This window comes from Letharia columbiana (assembly GCF_014066305.1).
Source record: "Letharia columbiana isolate WasteWater2 chromosome Unknown Sc0000012_s0, whole genome shotgun sequence".
Classification (NCBI taxonomy): Eukaryota; Fungi; Ascomycota; class Lecanoromycetes; order Lecanorales; family Parmeliaceae; genus Letharia; species Letharia columbiana.
Genome location: NW_023501050.1, coordinates 487,400 through 501,833, shown reverse-complemented (window position 1 = coordinate 501,833; position 14,434 = coordinate 487,400). Strand labels below are relative to the sequence as shown.

General features: G+C 45.8%; 6 protein-coding genes across 6 annotated transcripts; 2 read left to right on the top strand and 4 right to left on the bottom strand.

The window, feature by feature from the left end:
* Positions 1–578: 578 nt before the first annotated feature.
* On the bottom strand, positions 579–1,995 carry HO173_004696 (uncharacterized protein; the record flags this gene model as incomplete). Its single annotated transcript, XM_037306618.1, has 3 exons — positions 579–851; positions 1,641–1,873; positions 1,935–1,995. The coding sequence occupies 3 exons, from the start codon at positions 1,993–1,995 to the stop codon at positions 579–581; spliced, it is 567 nt and encodes a 188-aa protein (XP_037166556.1).
* Positions 1,996–2,477: 482 nt separating this feature from the next.
* On the bottom strand, positions 2,478–4,470 carry HO173_004695 (uncharacterized protein; the record flags this gene model as incomplete). The annotated part of the gene is made up of 3 exons (XM_037306617.1): positions 2,478–3,671; positions 3,831–3,989; positions 4,147–4,470. The coding sequence occupies 3 exons, from the start codon at positions 4,468–4,470 to the stop codon at positions 2,478–2,480; spliced, it is 1,677 nt and encodes a 558-aa protein (XP_037166555.1).
* Positions 4,471–4,835: 365 nt separating this feature from the next.
* Positions 4,836–5,902, top strand: HO173_004694 (uncharacterized protein; the record flags this gene model as incomplete). Its single annotated transcript, XM_037306616.1, has 2 exons — positions 4,836–5,124; positions 5,178–5,902. 2 exons carry the CDS (start codon positions 4,836–4,838, stop codon positions 5,900–5,902), a joined length of 1,014 nt encoding a protein of 337 aa, XP_037166554.1.
* A 294-nt stretch (positions 5,903–6,196) lies between these two features.
* On the bottom strand, positions 6,197–6,709 carry HO173_004693 (uncharacterized protein; the record flags this gene model as incomplete). Its single annotated transcript, XM_037306615.1, has 1 exon — positions 6,197–6,709. One exon carries the CDS (start codon positions 6,707–6,709, stop codon positions 6,197–6,199), a length of 513 nt encoding a protein of 170 aa, XP_037166553.1.
* A 931-nt stretch (positions 6,710–7,640) lies between these two features.
* HO173_004692 (uncharacterized protein) lies at positions 7,641–9,365 on the top strand (the record flags this gene model as incomplete). The annotated part of the gene is made up of 1 exon (XM_037306614.1): positions 7,641–9,365. The coding sequence occupies one exon, from the start codon at positions 7,641–7,643 to the stop codon at positions 9,363–9,365; it is 1,725 nt and encodes a 574-aa protein (XP_037166552.1).
* Positions 9,366–10,293: 928 nt separating this feature from the next.
* On the bottom strand, positions 10,294–11,664 carry HO173_004691 (uncharacterized protein; the record flags this gene model as incomplete). Its single annotated transcript, XM_037306613.1, has 1 exon — positions 10,294–11,664. One exon carries the CDS (start codon positions 11,662–11,664, stop codon positions 10,294–10,296), a length of 1,371 nt encoding a protein of 456 aa, XP_037166551.1.
* Positions 11,665–14,434: the final 2,770 nt, after the last annotated feature.

The window sequence follows — 14,434 nt, the reverse complement described above, 5'->3', positions numbered from 1 at the left end:
TTGGGACCACTACTTCTGACGTCGACGGCTGGTACGTTGTAACCCGTTATCTTCCCAAGCATGACTTCATCAGTGCTGGTCACGGACGTAAGAGCGCTAGTGGGATGAGGCAACCGCAAAGGACGCAAAGCGTAAACATGGTCGGAACTGTCTGGTCGGAGAGTAACATCCTTTTTGAGTCCCTCCCTGGGTTGATCGCGCGAGGCCAGCTCGCGTCTGAGGCCGTCGACCTTCACTGCCATCTAAACTTCGCAGGACGGCATGTTGGTGATGGAATTGGACTTACAATGAGTCTTGAACAAATTCGGTATCCAAACAATGGTCTTTGAAAAGTAAGAGCAAGTGACAAGGGATTAGAATTCGATGAACAAATGAGGAGGCGCAATTTGAGCAGCGTACTTTCCTGGAGCTTTGTCGCTTTGTTCTTTTTTGTATATGGAAATTGAGAATATGGTAACTAGGCAAGGATAACGAATCAACCCACGCTGAGTATCACTCATGAAAAAGCGACCCGTCAGATAGTCTATTGGGTTGGCTGGTTCTTTCAAGGTGGGAGCAACAATCTTGCATTCTTTCGTTCAATGAATTCCCAACGTGACTTTATCCTCATCGTCGTGCCCAGTATTTACCCCACGCTCAAGATCTCTGGCAGTCGGTTGGTGCACATTAGAGGAGTACCCTGGTATCTCTTTCTCTGGGATGTGTAGGTTCGCCGGATGAGGCGATGCGTCTGACAACTCATTCGAATCATAGACTTCTTTCAATGCCCTAGTTAATGGACGCTGTGATTCAAGGAGTTGTGGTAGATAGATGGCAAGCAGGGGACGAGTGGCCGAAATCGAGACACACAACTGAGATCTGTTAGCGATCTCTTGCCCAAAGAATAACACATAATGGTACGCACAATCCCCAAATCCACCTCGATAGCACTTGTAATCCAAAGTGGCCACCCAACCCACGTCTCATCATAGCTCTTTACAAGCGCCTCATTCACATATACTGCCTGCACAATGCCCGCTATACACACGATGAAGCCTATCGCGAAAAGCGTAAGGACGGCTATGCGCTGTTTCAGAGATAGTTGAAGGGTCCAGACAATGGGGATAGGCATCAGAAGGAGTAAGAAATCTGAAAAGAGGGTAATGATGCTGAAGGACAGCATATAAACGCCTTCGTTGATGCAAGTGTGGGAGTACGTTGCTCAAGGAATCCAGAAGGCTGATAATGGCCTAAAACTTGTGTCAATAAACTCGACAAGTAGCTTTGCAGCTGGCCACATTTCCGAGATTGACTTACTTGCATGCACTGACAGCCACAATAAAGTAAGCGAGAAGCATTGCTGTATGGAAAGCCAAACCCAGTACTATACACCATCTATACCACAAAGGGGTGACAGGCCTGTGAGCCGCTTGTAAAAGGCCAGAAGAGACATTTTGTTCAACGTTGCCGCCCAGAAGAACAGTATCTGCGCTGCCAAACAGAGCTTATATCCAGGGGGGCCTTTTGATGAATGTAAATCCCAAAGTGTCGATTCCAGCCGAAATTGTTATCAGCGACTAGGACAACGCATGTTAAGGCGAACGTGGGCACCTAGTGGAGCACGTTAAAAGGGAAATGGCATCAAAATCTCGGCTGTTTACCAGAGAAATGCCAATTACCCAGTCTTCGAGACCAAAGCTTCTTGTGATCCGCAGGCGCGTGTAGTATCTCAATCCCACAACGACGAATACAAGTATTATGAAAATAATGTTCACGACTGTGAGCCCGGGGCCTCTTGTCACGGGATCGACGAAGTTGGGTGCTGGCCAGCTTTCCATGATCTCTTTGGTCGGATGCACCATGGCAGACAGCCATTCTGAGACACGGACAATGTCTGCTCACAAGAAAGAATCAATTGATCGGAATGCTCAGGTAGCGGATGGTGAGAAGCGCACAAATTGGAGGGCCTCCAGAAGACCTTAGCACACCCTTGAAAGACCCACAATCTTGTGTCATCTTGTGCGAGAGACCTCGGTTAGGAAATGAAGCATCTTAGTTTTCGAAAGTCGTAGGTAGATTTCTCCTGGAAACGACCAGGCGGGACGACCGGTTTGGCAACAGCCATGAAACGAATCCAGCCTTCGCGAAAATAAGATCTTTATTATGGATTGTCTAACTTGTCATTGTTGCTGAGTGGTGAGAAATGGTCGTCACCGTCAGAAGGCCTCGGCATTTTGGGTCGCTGGCATGAGTTACTTTGTATACGAGCAAAGAACCGCACCTGGACAATTGGCCACTTTTTTGGAACGGTGAGCCCTGTGAAGAGCTTCGATTGCAGATGTTCCTTCTCTTGCCGTTAACCTTCAGCAATTTCGGGGTCTGAATCGTTGCAAGTGTCATTTACGTTGAATAGCCTGCCTGGTGCCTTAGTCTCCGGCTATTTCTTTCGGGATTATTTGGGGTGTCATTTCCGGTAAGTGGGATCATTCCTTTGACTCTCATGCTGGCGGAATCTCCACAGTAATACCCTCTCCTCGATCTGATCTTCCACTGATCTTGTATTGCCCTGCGATCAAGTCCTTGGCTACAAGCTCTCGTGTCCTTCCTAAGCTCTCAATAGCAGAGATCCGGTCGAGCGTAGCTTGCAAATGTTCCCCAAATCCAGGCTCGCTGCAGATCTGACGAAAAGCCCTCTGCATAGGAACAGAGTCAGCTCGGACCATGGCTTGCGCATCGATGGTGAATATGTTGATATGGTCGTAGCTCCGGATGAAATCTGCTCTTGTCATGATCTCCCTGGCTTTGTGCAGCGGTAATTGCGGTAGCAGTTGGCCCTGACCTGGATGGTTGGTCCCTTTGCCGAGTATCTCTTTCTCCTGGTCGACAAGAGCTTTGGCCAACAACATAGCTGCTGCCGCGTATTTTTGTTGATCCATTACATCGTCATCCATGTCTTCGCCTAAGATCCAACACTTGTTCAGGAACCAGGTCTTCTCTGTTCCACAAATGTGATCACAAGTCTCGAGCATGTCCACCGATTTCGCAACACGGTTAAGGAAAGTCAGCCGCCCACCAACTCGGTTGAAGATCTCCTCAAGAACCTGCGTCGAGGGTTCTTCCTTGAAATTTCTCACACGATACTGTCTCAAGGCGGACACAGCTTGGTCTTTTGGCAAATCAAGCACAGGAAGGACATCCATTCGCGTGGAGTATTGCTTAAGGCGCTCGTAAACCCAGTAGTCATCGCTGTTGAAGACCACGGTGACCAGGTTGCTGGCGGCCCACTGCTCGGCACGTTGCTGGATAAGCTCCAGAAGATCACGACCATCCTCGTCATCCCGTAACAAGTGAGTACTGTTGATGATGAGCACTAAAGGTTTTCCAACAATTTCACGACGCCTCAAAGCAACTTTTTCCAGCTTATTGAAAGCTCGTTCGATGTCGAGCAAAGCTGTATTTCCCTCTCGGGGGCCTTTGATGCTAAAAAGGCTGCCAATGTAATCCTCGTGAAATTCGTAGTCAAGGGCTTTACCGAGTCGTATACGAAAGATTTCAAGGTCTGCATGCGCTTCAAACATAGAGATGCCCTCCCCACCCACTTTCTGCATGGCATCTAGTAGCATCGATGACTTCCCTGTGCCTTTCTCGCCAATGATGAGATGATAATGTCCGCGGTGTGTACCACTGACAATCTACAGTAAATTTTAGGAGTCAGTATTACACCTTCAAGGTAAAGGTCCGAGCCGTTGCACGAGCCTCAAGACCAAGAGGGAAACTTATGCTCCCGGAACATGGCTTACGAGCCAGACAATGGTACGCATTACGAAGATGTTACTCCCGAACATACATACCTGGTCTATTTTGAGTTGCTCGACCTTTCGTATCCACGGCTGGTCGTCTTCTTCCAGCACTGTACTAGGAACTCCCCTTCCTAGAGCGGCTAGTTCGAGAACTGGATCGCCCGGTTCAAATGCTTTCGTCATCTTTTTTAGAACCAGGTATTTATAGTACTGCGAACATTTCGGGGTCAGCATCCCCTCTCGAAGTCAAAGACCCAAATGATGGGACAGCTCGAATAGGCATCAACAGGCTTTTGCTCGAGAATCATGGTTTGCAGGTCGAAAAGTAGTCCGACATGGAAACGTTTAGCTTCAAGGATTTACATACCCGATGATAGCCATACCCTGCCAGCCCCAGTACGAGGATTGAGGCTAATGTTGTGGCTGCGCTTTCAAACATCTTGAAAAGCGTTGGGCTCCAGGTGAGTCGGGTCTTCCTTCGCTCAGTCTGCGTACTTTCGTTGGCATCTTCCCCCTGCAGCTGGATCTGCCCGGGCGTGGGTCCGCCAATCCCGCCAGCATAACGCTTTGAACGCAGACAGAAGGAGATCTTTGTGGGCGAACGTGTCCCATTGAGCCCAAGGAATGAATAGAATATTGTGTTTTGTTGGCTGTAGCGATTAAGAATGTCTGAACGAAAGCAAGAAGACATGGCATATGCCATCTCGCAGAGATCTAGATTCTGCCAAAGTGAAAGGAATGCAGCCAAGAAGTAAAGATCACATCGGCCAAGTCATACCTGGGGTCAAATCCTCCAACTACGTACAATGTCAATCGAGTGAGTCATTGAATGTATTTACCCATCGAAGCCATTAGTGAGCTTGGTCATGGTGGCTCGGGTGGTAGTGACTTTTAGAAAGTTGGCCGGAAACGTTCTCTTGGCACATTTGAGCCAATCAGCTTCTCGCTTCACGTCATAACAAAAGACGCGAAATCTCCTTTCGCATGATCGTTATTTCTGTTTCATTTCAATCTTCACCCCTTCACCTTCTCCCAAGTTCACCAGCATCTAGAAGCATGGCAAGGACAGTACAAAGCGATCGCCGGAGACGCCCTTCAAAACCACCAGCTACCATACCAGCTGCATCCCCTGCGGCAACTTCCAAGCTCCCTCCTCGAGTTCGCTTTCCTCTTCTCCTGGTCCTCAGCCTGACAATCTCCTCCCTACTCTATTCTCTCGTCTCGCCCTTCACCAGCGGCGATCTCGCCACTGTCAGCAGGAGCCGCGACAACTGGTGGGAAATAGCTGGATTACTCGGTTGGAAGGCTACTGAGCTGGCTGTTGGGTGGTACGGAGGCTTCGATAGTATGGATCCGGCATTCTATGATGGCGACCCAAATTTAATTGTGGCCCTATAGGTACTGACTTCGCTGCTCTGACTTTCCTCACGCACGTGCCATATCACTATTTCCTCTCGACCTTCTACCTGATCAGGCCGACGACCTCAGCTTACTGCATCGCCATTGATACCTTGGCAGCCTACGTCCCGTTTTACAGTCTCAAAGTCTCCTCCAGCATTCACAGCATCAAGACTCCCAAAGGTGTCGCCGCGAACCGTTCAGTGATTAACGACACCGGGGTTCAGGTATACACGAGCCTTCTCGCAGCAGGCATTTACACCGTGGTCGTCTTTGGCAGCTATGGCACCTGGCTGCCGGTGTATCTCGTGACCCATTTTGACGGCATGCGCGACATTTCTGCAGCGTACAGCCCGAACTTTCCATGGCTCATCCTATCGTTCCTGCCGACTGGCTTTGCAGCAAAGGTGTTCCTCTTCACGCCGGCTACAGCTGCGAAAGCTGACAAATACGACAAAGAAACAGCGGCGTTCAATCCAGAGACTGCTACACTTGGAGATACCATTGTGTACAATCTCTGGGGGTATTCACATAGGGCGAGAACGCTAATCAAGAGGACTGCCACACTGGTTACCGTCGGCGGAGTGCACACCATGCTCCAAACATACGGGTCTCTGGAAGGTGCAGAACTCTTGGGTGCTGCAGGGTGGTCGAGTGTCTGGGGTCTAGCAGCGACCCTGACCGGCGCAGCATTCCTATGGGTGGGAGACGTTGATGGTGTGTAAGGCTGCGAGACTCTCAGTGGAAAAGCGCCTGGTTTGGGGAGAGATTCGGTGGTGGAGGGTGGAAGAAGTCTGACTTGAAGCCGATTTGAGGAGCTGGCGTTCGGCAGGATATACCACAAGAGCAGTATCTTCTTTGAAGTGTGGCCTTCAGATCTAAACTTTCGGCGCCACCAGTACCATATCTTCCACAGTTTTAGCCTTCCGAAGCTTCTTCAAATCCCAACATGTCTTACATGCGGAGCAAAACCATGTACTGTCAGGAGCTTTCTTCATCTGTTCTTGCTTCATGAGGTATCAATTCTGTCTAGGTTTCACAATCCCATCATGCACGATATAGTACACAACAGTGCTGTCATCACCCAACGTAGCCAACAGTACTCTCTTCCCACCCCTCCTCTTTCCCTTCGCCTCTTCGGTTATCTGCCCTCCATGATCCTCAGACGGTTCCTCCCCAACCGCATCAACAACCTCCGCAAACCTCCTCAGTGACCACTTCTCCTGCAGGTGCGTCGGCAGCACCCACTCCCTCTCTACCTCGACCTCGTCATCCTTCACTCCAGCCTTCAGCTCTTCCAGCTGCTGATCGGGATGTACATATATCCTCTTCGGAGGCATTCCCGATATCAGCGGCCGTGGGAGCGACACATTGGTGAGATGCGAGTGCGTATGGATACGGAGGGACGTCCACGAATGCTGATATTGGAGGTTGTGGAGGATTTGGAGGGCGAGGTTGTAGTGGTGAGGGGAGTGAGGGGATGGAGGGGAGTGGGAGGAGATGAAGGAGGTGAGGGCGGAAGGTGGAGGCATGACCGCCGTCATGGAGATTCAATGTAGCCCCAGCATGTTTGTGTGGAGCAGAAATACTTTGTTAAGCTCGCAGCTGAATTATTAAACGGGACCAATTGATTTGTCGAGTCAAGCGGGAGAAGATAAAAAGCACCGCAACACCATTGTACCAGCGCCATTAGAAATCGAACCTAATACGAACTAAATACCTTACTCCCAACAACAGCGGGGTCATTGTTGAGATAGCACCCGTCCTCGTAAATAACCCGTATTTTGAAAAAATTCAAATAAAGGTAGTATATTTTAGAAATATTTAAAATAGAAAAATGAGCTTGGAAAAGCAAACCTAAATAAAATAAATATACATAAGGTATAGTACAGTAAAATTAAAGAACAAAGGAAGAAAAGGAATTAAACGGGATAAATAATATATAAAGTAAGAAGAGTATATATGAATATAATTATGTCGAAAATATAATAGTTATACAAAAGGTTCAAATATATATTTAATATAATAAAATTATTCATATTTAAAGTTTATTAAAAGATTTAATGGTACAACGGCTAAACCTTGGTGAAGACCTGTAGCCAATCAGGGCTGAGCCTCAATGCAGGGTCCAGGCTAATTTGCGAAATGTTATAGGGATCCACTTCTGTTGACTCTGAGAAGTTCTACAATTCACACGTCTTTGTCCATTGCTCTTCAATACTGCATTTATTCCATCAAAACCACTGTTTGGAGTTGAGACTCTGTGAGACAAAGTGACTGAGCGTCGCAAATTAAGCTTTTAATTCTGCTACCGCCGAGACCCGGATCCCATCTCAACAATGTCCCTCGTCTAACAACTCCAGATCTACAGAACACCACCAGCTGCAGTCAATACCAGAAGGGTATCCCTAGGGCCGCTGCGATCGCACTACAGTGATGGCGAGCTCTGATCTCACTTCAACGATGGCGAGAGATTATGGGGCAAATTCGCCTACGCCTCAAACTCCCTTGTCCGCCCTCGAAGGCATGGACGATTCAACGACAAGGAATAGATCCTCGACTGCTAGCTCAGGCAGAGTAAGAAGCGCTTCGCTCAGGTTCCTAGAGTCAAGCCCACCGGTTGGTATGTGGCAAGCCACCGGTAATGCTCTCGCACAAGCACCAACGCCAGGAGAGATTCGAAGTGGAAGTTTTTCCCATGATGGATGGGATCGAGAAATGCAACGGAGGAATAGTACAGTCAGTGAAGAAAGTATAAGGCGGTTGTCCAGATCGAATTCAGCGCAGACGCCTGGGAGTTTGCAAAAACAGCAGACAAATACAAACCCATTGGACGCACATACGGAGGCGGCAGACGAGGGTAGTCCGATCTCTCCCACTGTCCATGAAGGGACAGCATCTAGCCACGGTACCACTACACAAAAAATGAAGGGTCCTCAGAGACCCACCGCCACAGACGATGATGATGATGATGATCCATTTTCGAAGTTCATTGGGCGAGGCAAAATCGATAACCAATCCTACGTCCCGAAATCAAAGACGACCATTTCCGGAAAGGCTGCTCAATCGAAGAGTTCTGCTGATCCGTACGCTATTCCCGACGACGACGATGAAGATGTTGACCCACTTGATGAACGAGACAGTACCAAACGCCTGCCGAAGAAGTTTCAAGATCCCGCGGGTGAACCGGTGTCCGTGACCGGCGAGAAAGGCGAGAAGCTGACCACAATCACCACTGGCACTGCTTGTCCCTCATCCTCCTCATCAACTTCCAAAGAGCCAGGGCCCAACGCCGACGGCGTCTATCCTAATGGCTACAAATTCCCCCCCAAACACACCTGGGGTGAAGCCACAAAAATCGGCCTCAAAGCCTTCTGGAAATTCACTATCACACCACTCGGTTTCCTCATCGTCCTATACGGCCTAAATGTTGTAGCCTGGGGTGGTATGCTATTCTTACTGCTGATTGGCGGGGGTCAAGAATTCATGTGCTACCCACCTGGATCACATGGCAAGAAAGAGTGCAACAACATCAACAGCCCCCGCCGTATCTGGATCGAAATCGACTCTCAAATCCTCAATGCTCTTTTCTGCGTCACAGGCTTCGGTCTCATTCCCTGGCGCTTCCGCGACTTCTACTATCTAATGAAATTTCGTCTCCGCCACGACCAATCTGCGCTGCGTAGACTGGCCGGCATCAACAGAGGCTGGTTCCGTCTTGCAGGGAGCGAGAACCTCCCCATTGATCCTGACGCCCCCGTCGACGATCCAGCGAACAACCCCGCGGTCCCACTACCACCTTCCAAAATCCCCGACGTCCCTCTGACCGGCATCCGTGCACCTGCCACCCGCATGTGGAAACTCGACTATGTGATCTGGGCATTCGTGCTCAACACTTTCCTCCAAGGCGTGCTTTCCGGCTTTATGTGGGGGTTCAACAGGTACAAGCGACCGAGTTGGAGCACGGGAACGTTCGTGGCATTAGCGTGTATCGTTGCCGGACTGGGAGGATTGATGTCTTTTCAGGAGGGCAAGAGGGTGAAGAATTTCGAAGGTATACCCGTAAAGGAAAACGAGACTCTGGGGGATGTGGAGAGGGATGTTGTCGGCGGAGAGAAGAAGAGCAAGAGGAAGGGTAAGCCGGTGGCAGGGGAGAAGGATTCAGCACCCGAGGTCGGTGTCCAGTGAGGGTCTCCTTGTGTAAGGCATCGGATTGGGTATTCATTTGTTTCAAAGGTATATACAATCTACTATGACGAGAGTATACCTAGACTGCGGCAGAGCCTACCTACTCCTTGGTTGGGCGTTGTTTAATGATGATCGAGTTGAAGTGTGGATTCACGCACTGCACCAAGGCTTGTTGCCTGTTTATAGTTAGAATATCACATTCAATACCTTGCAGCTTTGCACAGATCCGGCGTGACGTCCCTTGGAACACCACAGGGATCGGAGGGATAGATCTGCCACATCGACGATGACTTCTTGAGGCAGACATGAGGACAGTGTGCACAGTTGCAGGGCTTCAGGTCTGGGAAAAGGATTGATTCGGAGAGTACAACATAACTTCTTCTCCGCAGGAGCCTCTTTTATGGAGCATTTATAGTCTTTCCGGAATTGAGAGTAGAAAGGCTAACCTGGCCTTGTGAGTAAGGTAGACTTGAGCTCATTCAGCACTAGCAATCCCCTTTCTCTCCTTTCCATCATCCACATCTCCTTGCATAGATCTAATATTCGAAATACCTTTCACTATACGTTCCCCTAAGTTCCTCGGCGAGGCCGGTCTCCGACTTTGGGCTTATGCAAGCTCATTTGCGATCAATTTCTCACATGCCTTGCTGGAAGACTGAGAGTCGAATTCTTTGATCCATCCGCAGGCCGGCACGTGAATCGAACTGATAGACAAGGTATACACCATTTGCCGTGTTTGATGGAATTTTTATTCGAGGGTCGCCCAAATGATGAAATCACTCACATTTGCAACCCGTCCATGTCTGAGCATGGAAATTCGTCCAATATTTCGCTTGTGGTGGTGATTACCGAGGATTAGATTGCTGTAGCAACTGGGAGGACTGATGCTCGCCCGCATGACAGTGGTGGTAGCGAAGATACGGTCAAGTCAACGCTGTTGTAGAAAAGCCTTGTGGTTCTCCCAAAAGGCGACACAGTCAAAATGGCCCCAATGCTCTACCCACCACTCTCCGAAACTATCCTCCACATCAAAATCTACCTTTACTACTCTCTCGTCTCTCTTGATGCCACACAGGAAGCAACATTTGGGCGCAGTCACTATCCCCTCGCTAGGTTTCCCTTGTCGGATAAGCATGTTGTCCGCGATCTCAGGGATCTTGAAGCGCTCAATCTCCGACATTTGGCCGTTCGCGGTGGCAATCATAGACCTCAACGGCCCAGCCTGCTGCTTCCAAACCTGCAGCGCTTCGGCAGCTTCTTGATCTTCGCGCCGGCTTTCAGCCTTGTCCACACCGGCGAGCTTCATGCCGCCTGCTTTGCCAGAGTGGGCCGGTCCAATCTTCATGCTTTGGGAAAGCAGATTATCACGTTTCCAGCGGAGCTTGCGACCGGCGAGGATGCGAGCTGCTGCTCGCATAGTGGATAACAAGGCGCGGAGCTGTGAGAGTGTGCTAGGCTGATCTAAAGGCTGATATGATGTGGATTTTTTCAGATCTGTGGCCAGAGACCCAAAAATTGTTGCGATGACGGAGAGAAGAATGGACGGTGGTGGGATGTTTGAGGGTGGAGGCCCAAGGTTCGAGGCTTCTGTTGCTCCGAAACTACGCGAAATTGGACCATTTGAGGGTTTCGGCCCAGACTTTGCTGCTTCCGCTGCTTCGAAGTCAACCCATGGTTCGTCATCAATGGTCGGATGTTCAAGATTTGTTGCTTTTGTTGTTTCGACTCGGCGCTTGGAATCATCTGTCGAGGACTGGTGTCGAGCTTTCCCAGACCCCTGTGACCGTTGGCTAACATTCGCCCCGGTTATAGCGGGGATCGGAGATGGAGGAGTAAATGCTTTTGTACTAGTCTTTGGATGAAGCTGGATATTCGTAGGCGCCTCAAGTCGTCTACGTTGATCGACAAACGTCCGGTCTGTCTCTTTCTTTTGCCTTGTAGCTTCCACATCGGCATCAAACATGACTGACTGCTGAGAAAAGTCTCCCCAGTCATCGTGGTTGCTCGGGACTTCTCGAACCTCCGTTGTGGATGAATGAATAAACGATTGCAAATATTCTTGGTCCATTGATAACCGTTGCGTTCCACTCCATTCTGAACCCACGGGATAGCTGACAGTATGGTACGGCGGTGAAGAATTTCGAGGTGTATGTGTGACATTCTCCTCATTCTCTGGGTCTTCAAAATCCCCAAAATCATCTTCATCCGCAGAGGCCTTATTTGCGGGGCTTTGACTTGCAGCTCCGCGCCATGGATTCACCTCAGGGTATCCAAATTCTTTCTGTAGATCCGACGACATGTCGCGGTGTCCATCACCGGGCACAGAAAGGTGCTGCCACACCTAGCAGTCCCTGGCTTCAAGCCAACATGGCTGGGGTATCATTGGTGATATTCCTCAAGCAGTATCTTAACCAATTATGATTTTGATGTTAGCATATCTAGTAATTAGACAATGAGCCTCATTCTCTGCGATCTGCTGGCGCCGTTTTCTTCACGGGAACATGATAGGAGGTTCTGCAGTGCCCGTCGGCGAACTTAGCGTATTCAAAATGGATGCAAATGCTTGGCATCAGGACGATTCTAATATATTTTACAAATCTGTAAGTTAATTATTTTTTCATAAATTTTTTGGTTTTAACAGAAAGGATTTTATGTATAGAGAACTTTTACAATGCAAATTGTAGTTGTTCAGTTGATAATTCACATCTTTGAATTCCTGGTGCCAAGCATTTGCCACGGTATTGAATACGCTAAACCTTCGGGCCGCCCTCTGTTTGGAAATGACAGTTGAAACGCTGGGGCTTACAGCTCGGCAGGGGTGCAGGGGTGAAAAAAGTTCGGCAGGGGTGAGTAGATGCTAAGTATATGCACCTGGTCCGGGGTGAAAGGGATACACTTAGCATATGCCAGCACCTTCATCGGAGGGTGAAGAAAATTAAATTTAGTCTAGCAATATTGGCTCGCGCGAGGTAATATAATGAAAGCATATACTTAGTATATGCTTCGCTTTTATCTTCTATCGTATAATGCTGATTTCTTAAATCCTTATTTACGACCTCCCGGCCTTAATAGTTTCGGAATCTATTACGCGCTTTACTTCCAGTACAGTTTTATTATATAATTAGTAGATCACGGAGGTCTTCGCGGCGGGGGACGTGCAGGATAGGCGGTTGAGGTATATATCTAGTATATGCCTTTACCCCCCTCTAAAGTACCGTTATTATTTTAAACTCGGCCCGAGTTTATCTCGGGTGAAACGCATACGTTTAGTATATGCTATGAGTTTATTTGAGGTGAAGTAAGTATATGCCGAAGCTTCACCCCTGCCGAACTTTTTTTCACCCCTGCCGAGCTGTAACCCGGAAACGCTGTTGCTCTCCTACAACAAGGATCGTAAAGGAGACTTTCGCACAACGCTTATGCTATATTATTGAGCTATAGAAAGTAGATATATATATTCAAAGCACTCAGTAAGGCTAGTATCTCTTTAATTGGCTTTAGGGAATATCTATATCTCTATAATTATGTCGAATAAGACTAGTTAATCTTAATGAAATTATAATAGCTATAATTTTAAGAAGTACGCATTTATATTAAAGTTGTTAATAAATATTATATTAAAAATAATAGACGAAGATTAGAAATTATTAATAGATAAAATAGTTATTATTCTTAGAGCGGCGGTAGTATTTATAGAAAAGATGAATAATAAACTTAAAATCTAAATAGTTTTAGACGAAGTATATAAACTAGTTATTAACTTAAGTAATCGAGATAGTAATATAAAGAAAAAGATTATATATATTAAGTATTAGATAATTAGTCTAGAAAGTAATATATTAATAATTAGCTACGCTAGCGTACTAGATCGATTCTTAATATTCTTCTCTATTATCGAAGAAATCTTTATTATATTATTAGTAATATCGAAATAAGATTAAGTATTATATAATAAGTTAAATAAGATTATTATAAAGCTATAAGATAAGATAGTAAGTAAAATATTAGAGAGAAAGATATTAAGCGAGATAATTACGATAGTTAATAAATATATAAAGAGTATAAATATTATAAGAAAATCTATTAGAATAGCTAGAAGGCTAGCGAGTAACGATATATATATTATAACTATAAATAAGAAGAAGGCGAATAAACTAAGAAAAAGTAAGAATTAAACTTTAAAGATAAGTAATAATATAAGAGTAATTATTAAAATATATAATCTTCTACTTTATAGAGTAAGAATTAATATATTTAATATTAAAGACATAGCTACGGCAATTAAAAGGGTTTAGAATAAAAATATTAATACGCTAAGTCTCGATATAGTATAACTAGACTAATTCGATATAAATAAAGAGAGTTATAATAAGAGTTTATTAATTATCGAATTAATATCTCTAGAGAAAGAAAATAAAGTACTAGAAGAAGATCTAGTTATCGATTTAAAACTATGTAATTATTACGTCTATAATAAGTAGTATAGATTGAAGTAATACTTCGTATACTAGAAATATAATTATCTATCGACTATATACTCTAAAAAGAATTACTTAATATATAGGAAATACTTAGAGAAGTATTATTATAAAGATTATACGGTCGATACTTATAAATATCTAATTTATAAGAGACTATATAAGGTTTAGAATAAGGTATATATAGTAAAGAAGAGAAAGATAGCGAGAATAAGAATAGCGAGATAATAAACTTTTTTACGATTTATAATAATAAAGAAGGTATTAACTAGCTATTAAATAAGCGATTAATTAAGTAATTACTTTTAGAATATATTTAATTATAGGTGAAATGAGGAATTTTTTTTAAGGCTAATATCTACGCGTGATAGACTAGTAGATAGAGATAGAATAATTAGTAGAGAAGGAATCAGAGTACCGAACCTTAAAAGAACTACTATATCGAATCTTTAGTCGAGTAAAAGAAGATATACTTTTATATTATTAATAAGAGCCTCGTCTAGAAATAAATCGCTCTTTAAAGTAATAGATAAAGTTAAATAATATAAGAATAATATAGCGATAAAGAAAATTAATAATCTCGAGAATAAT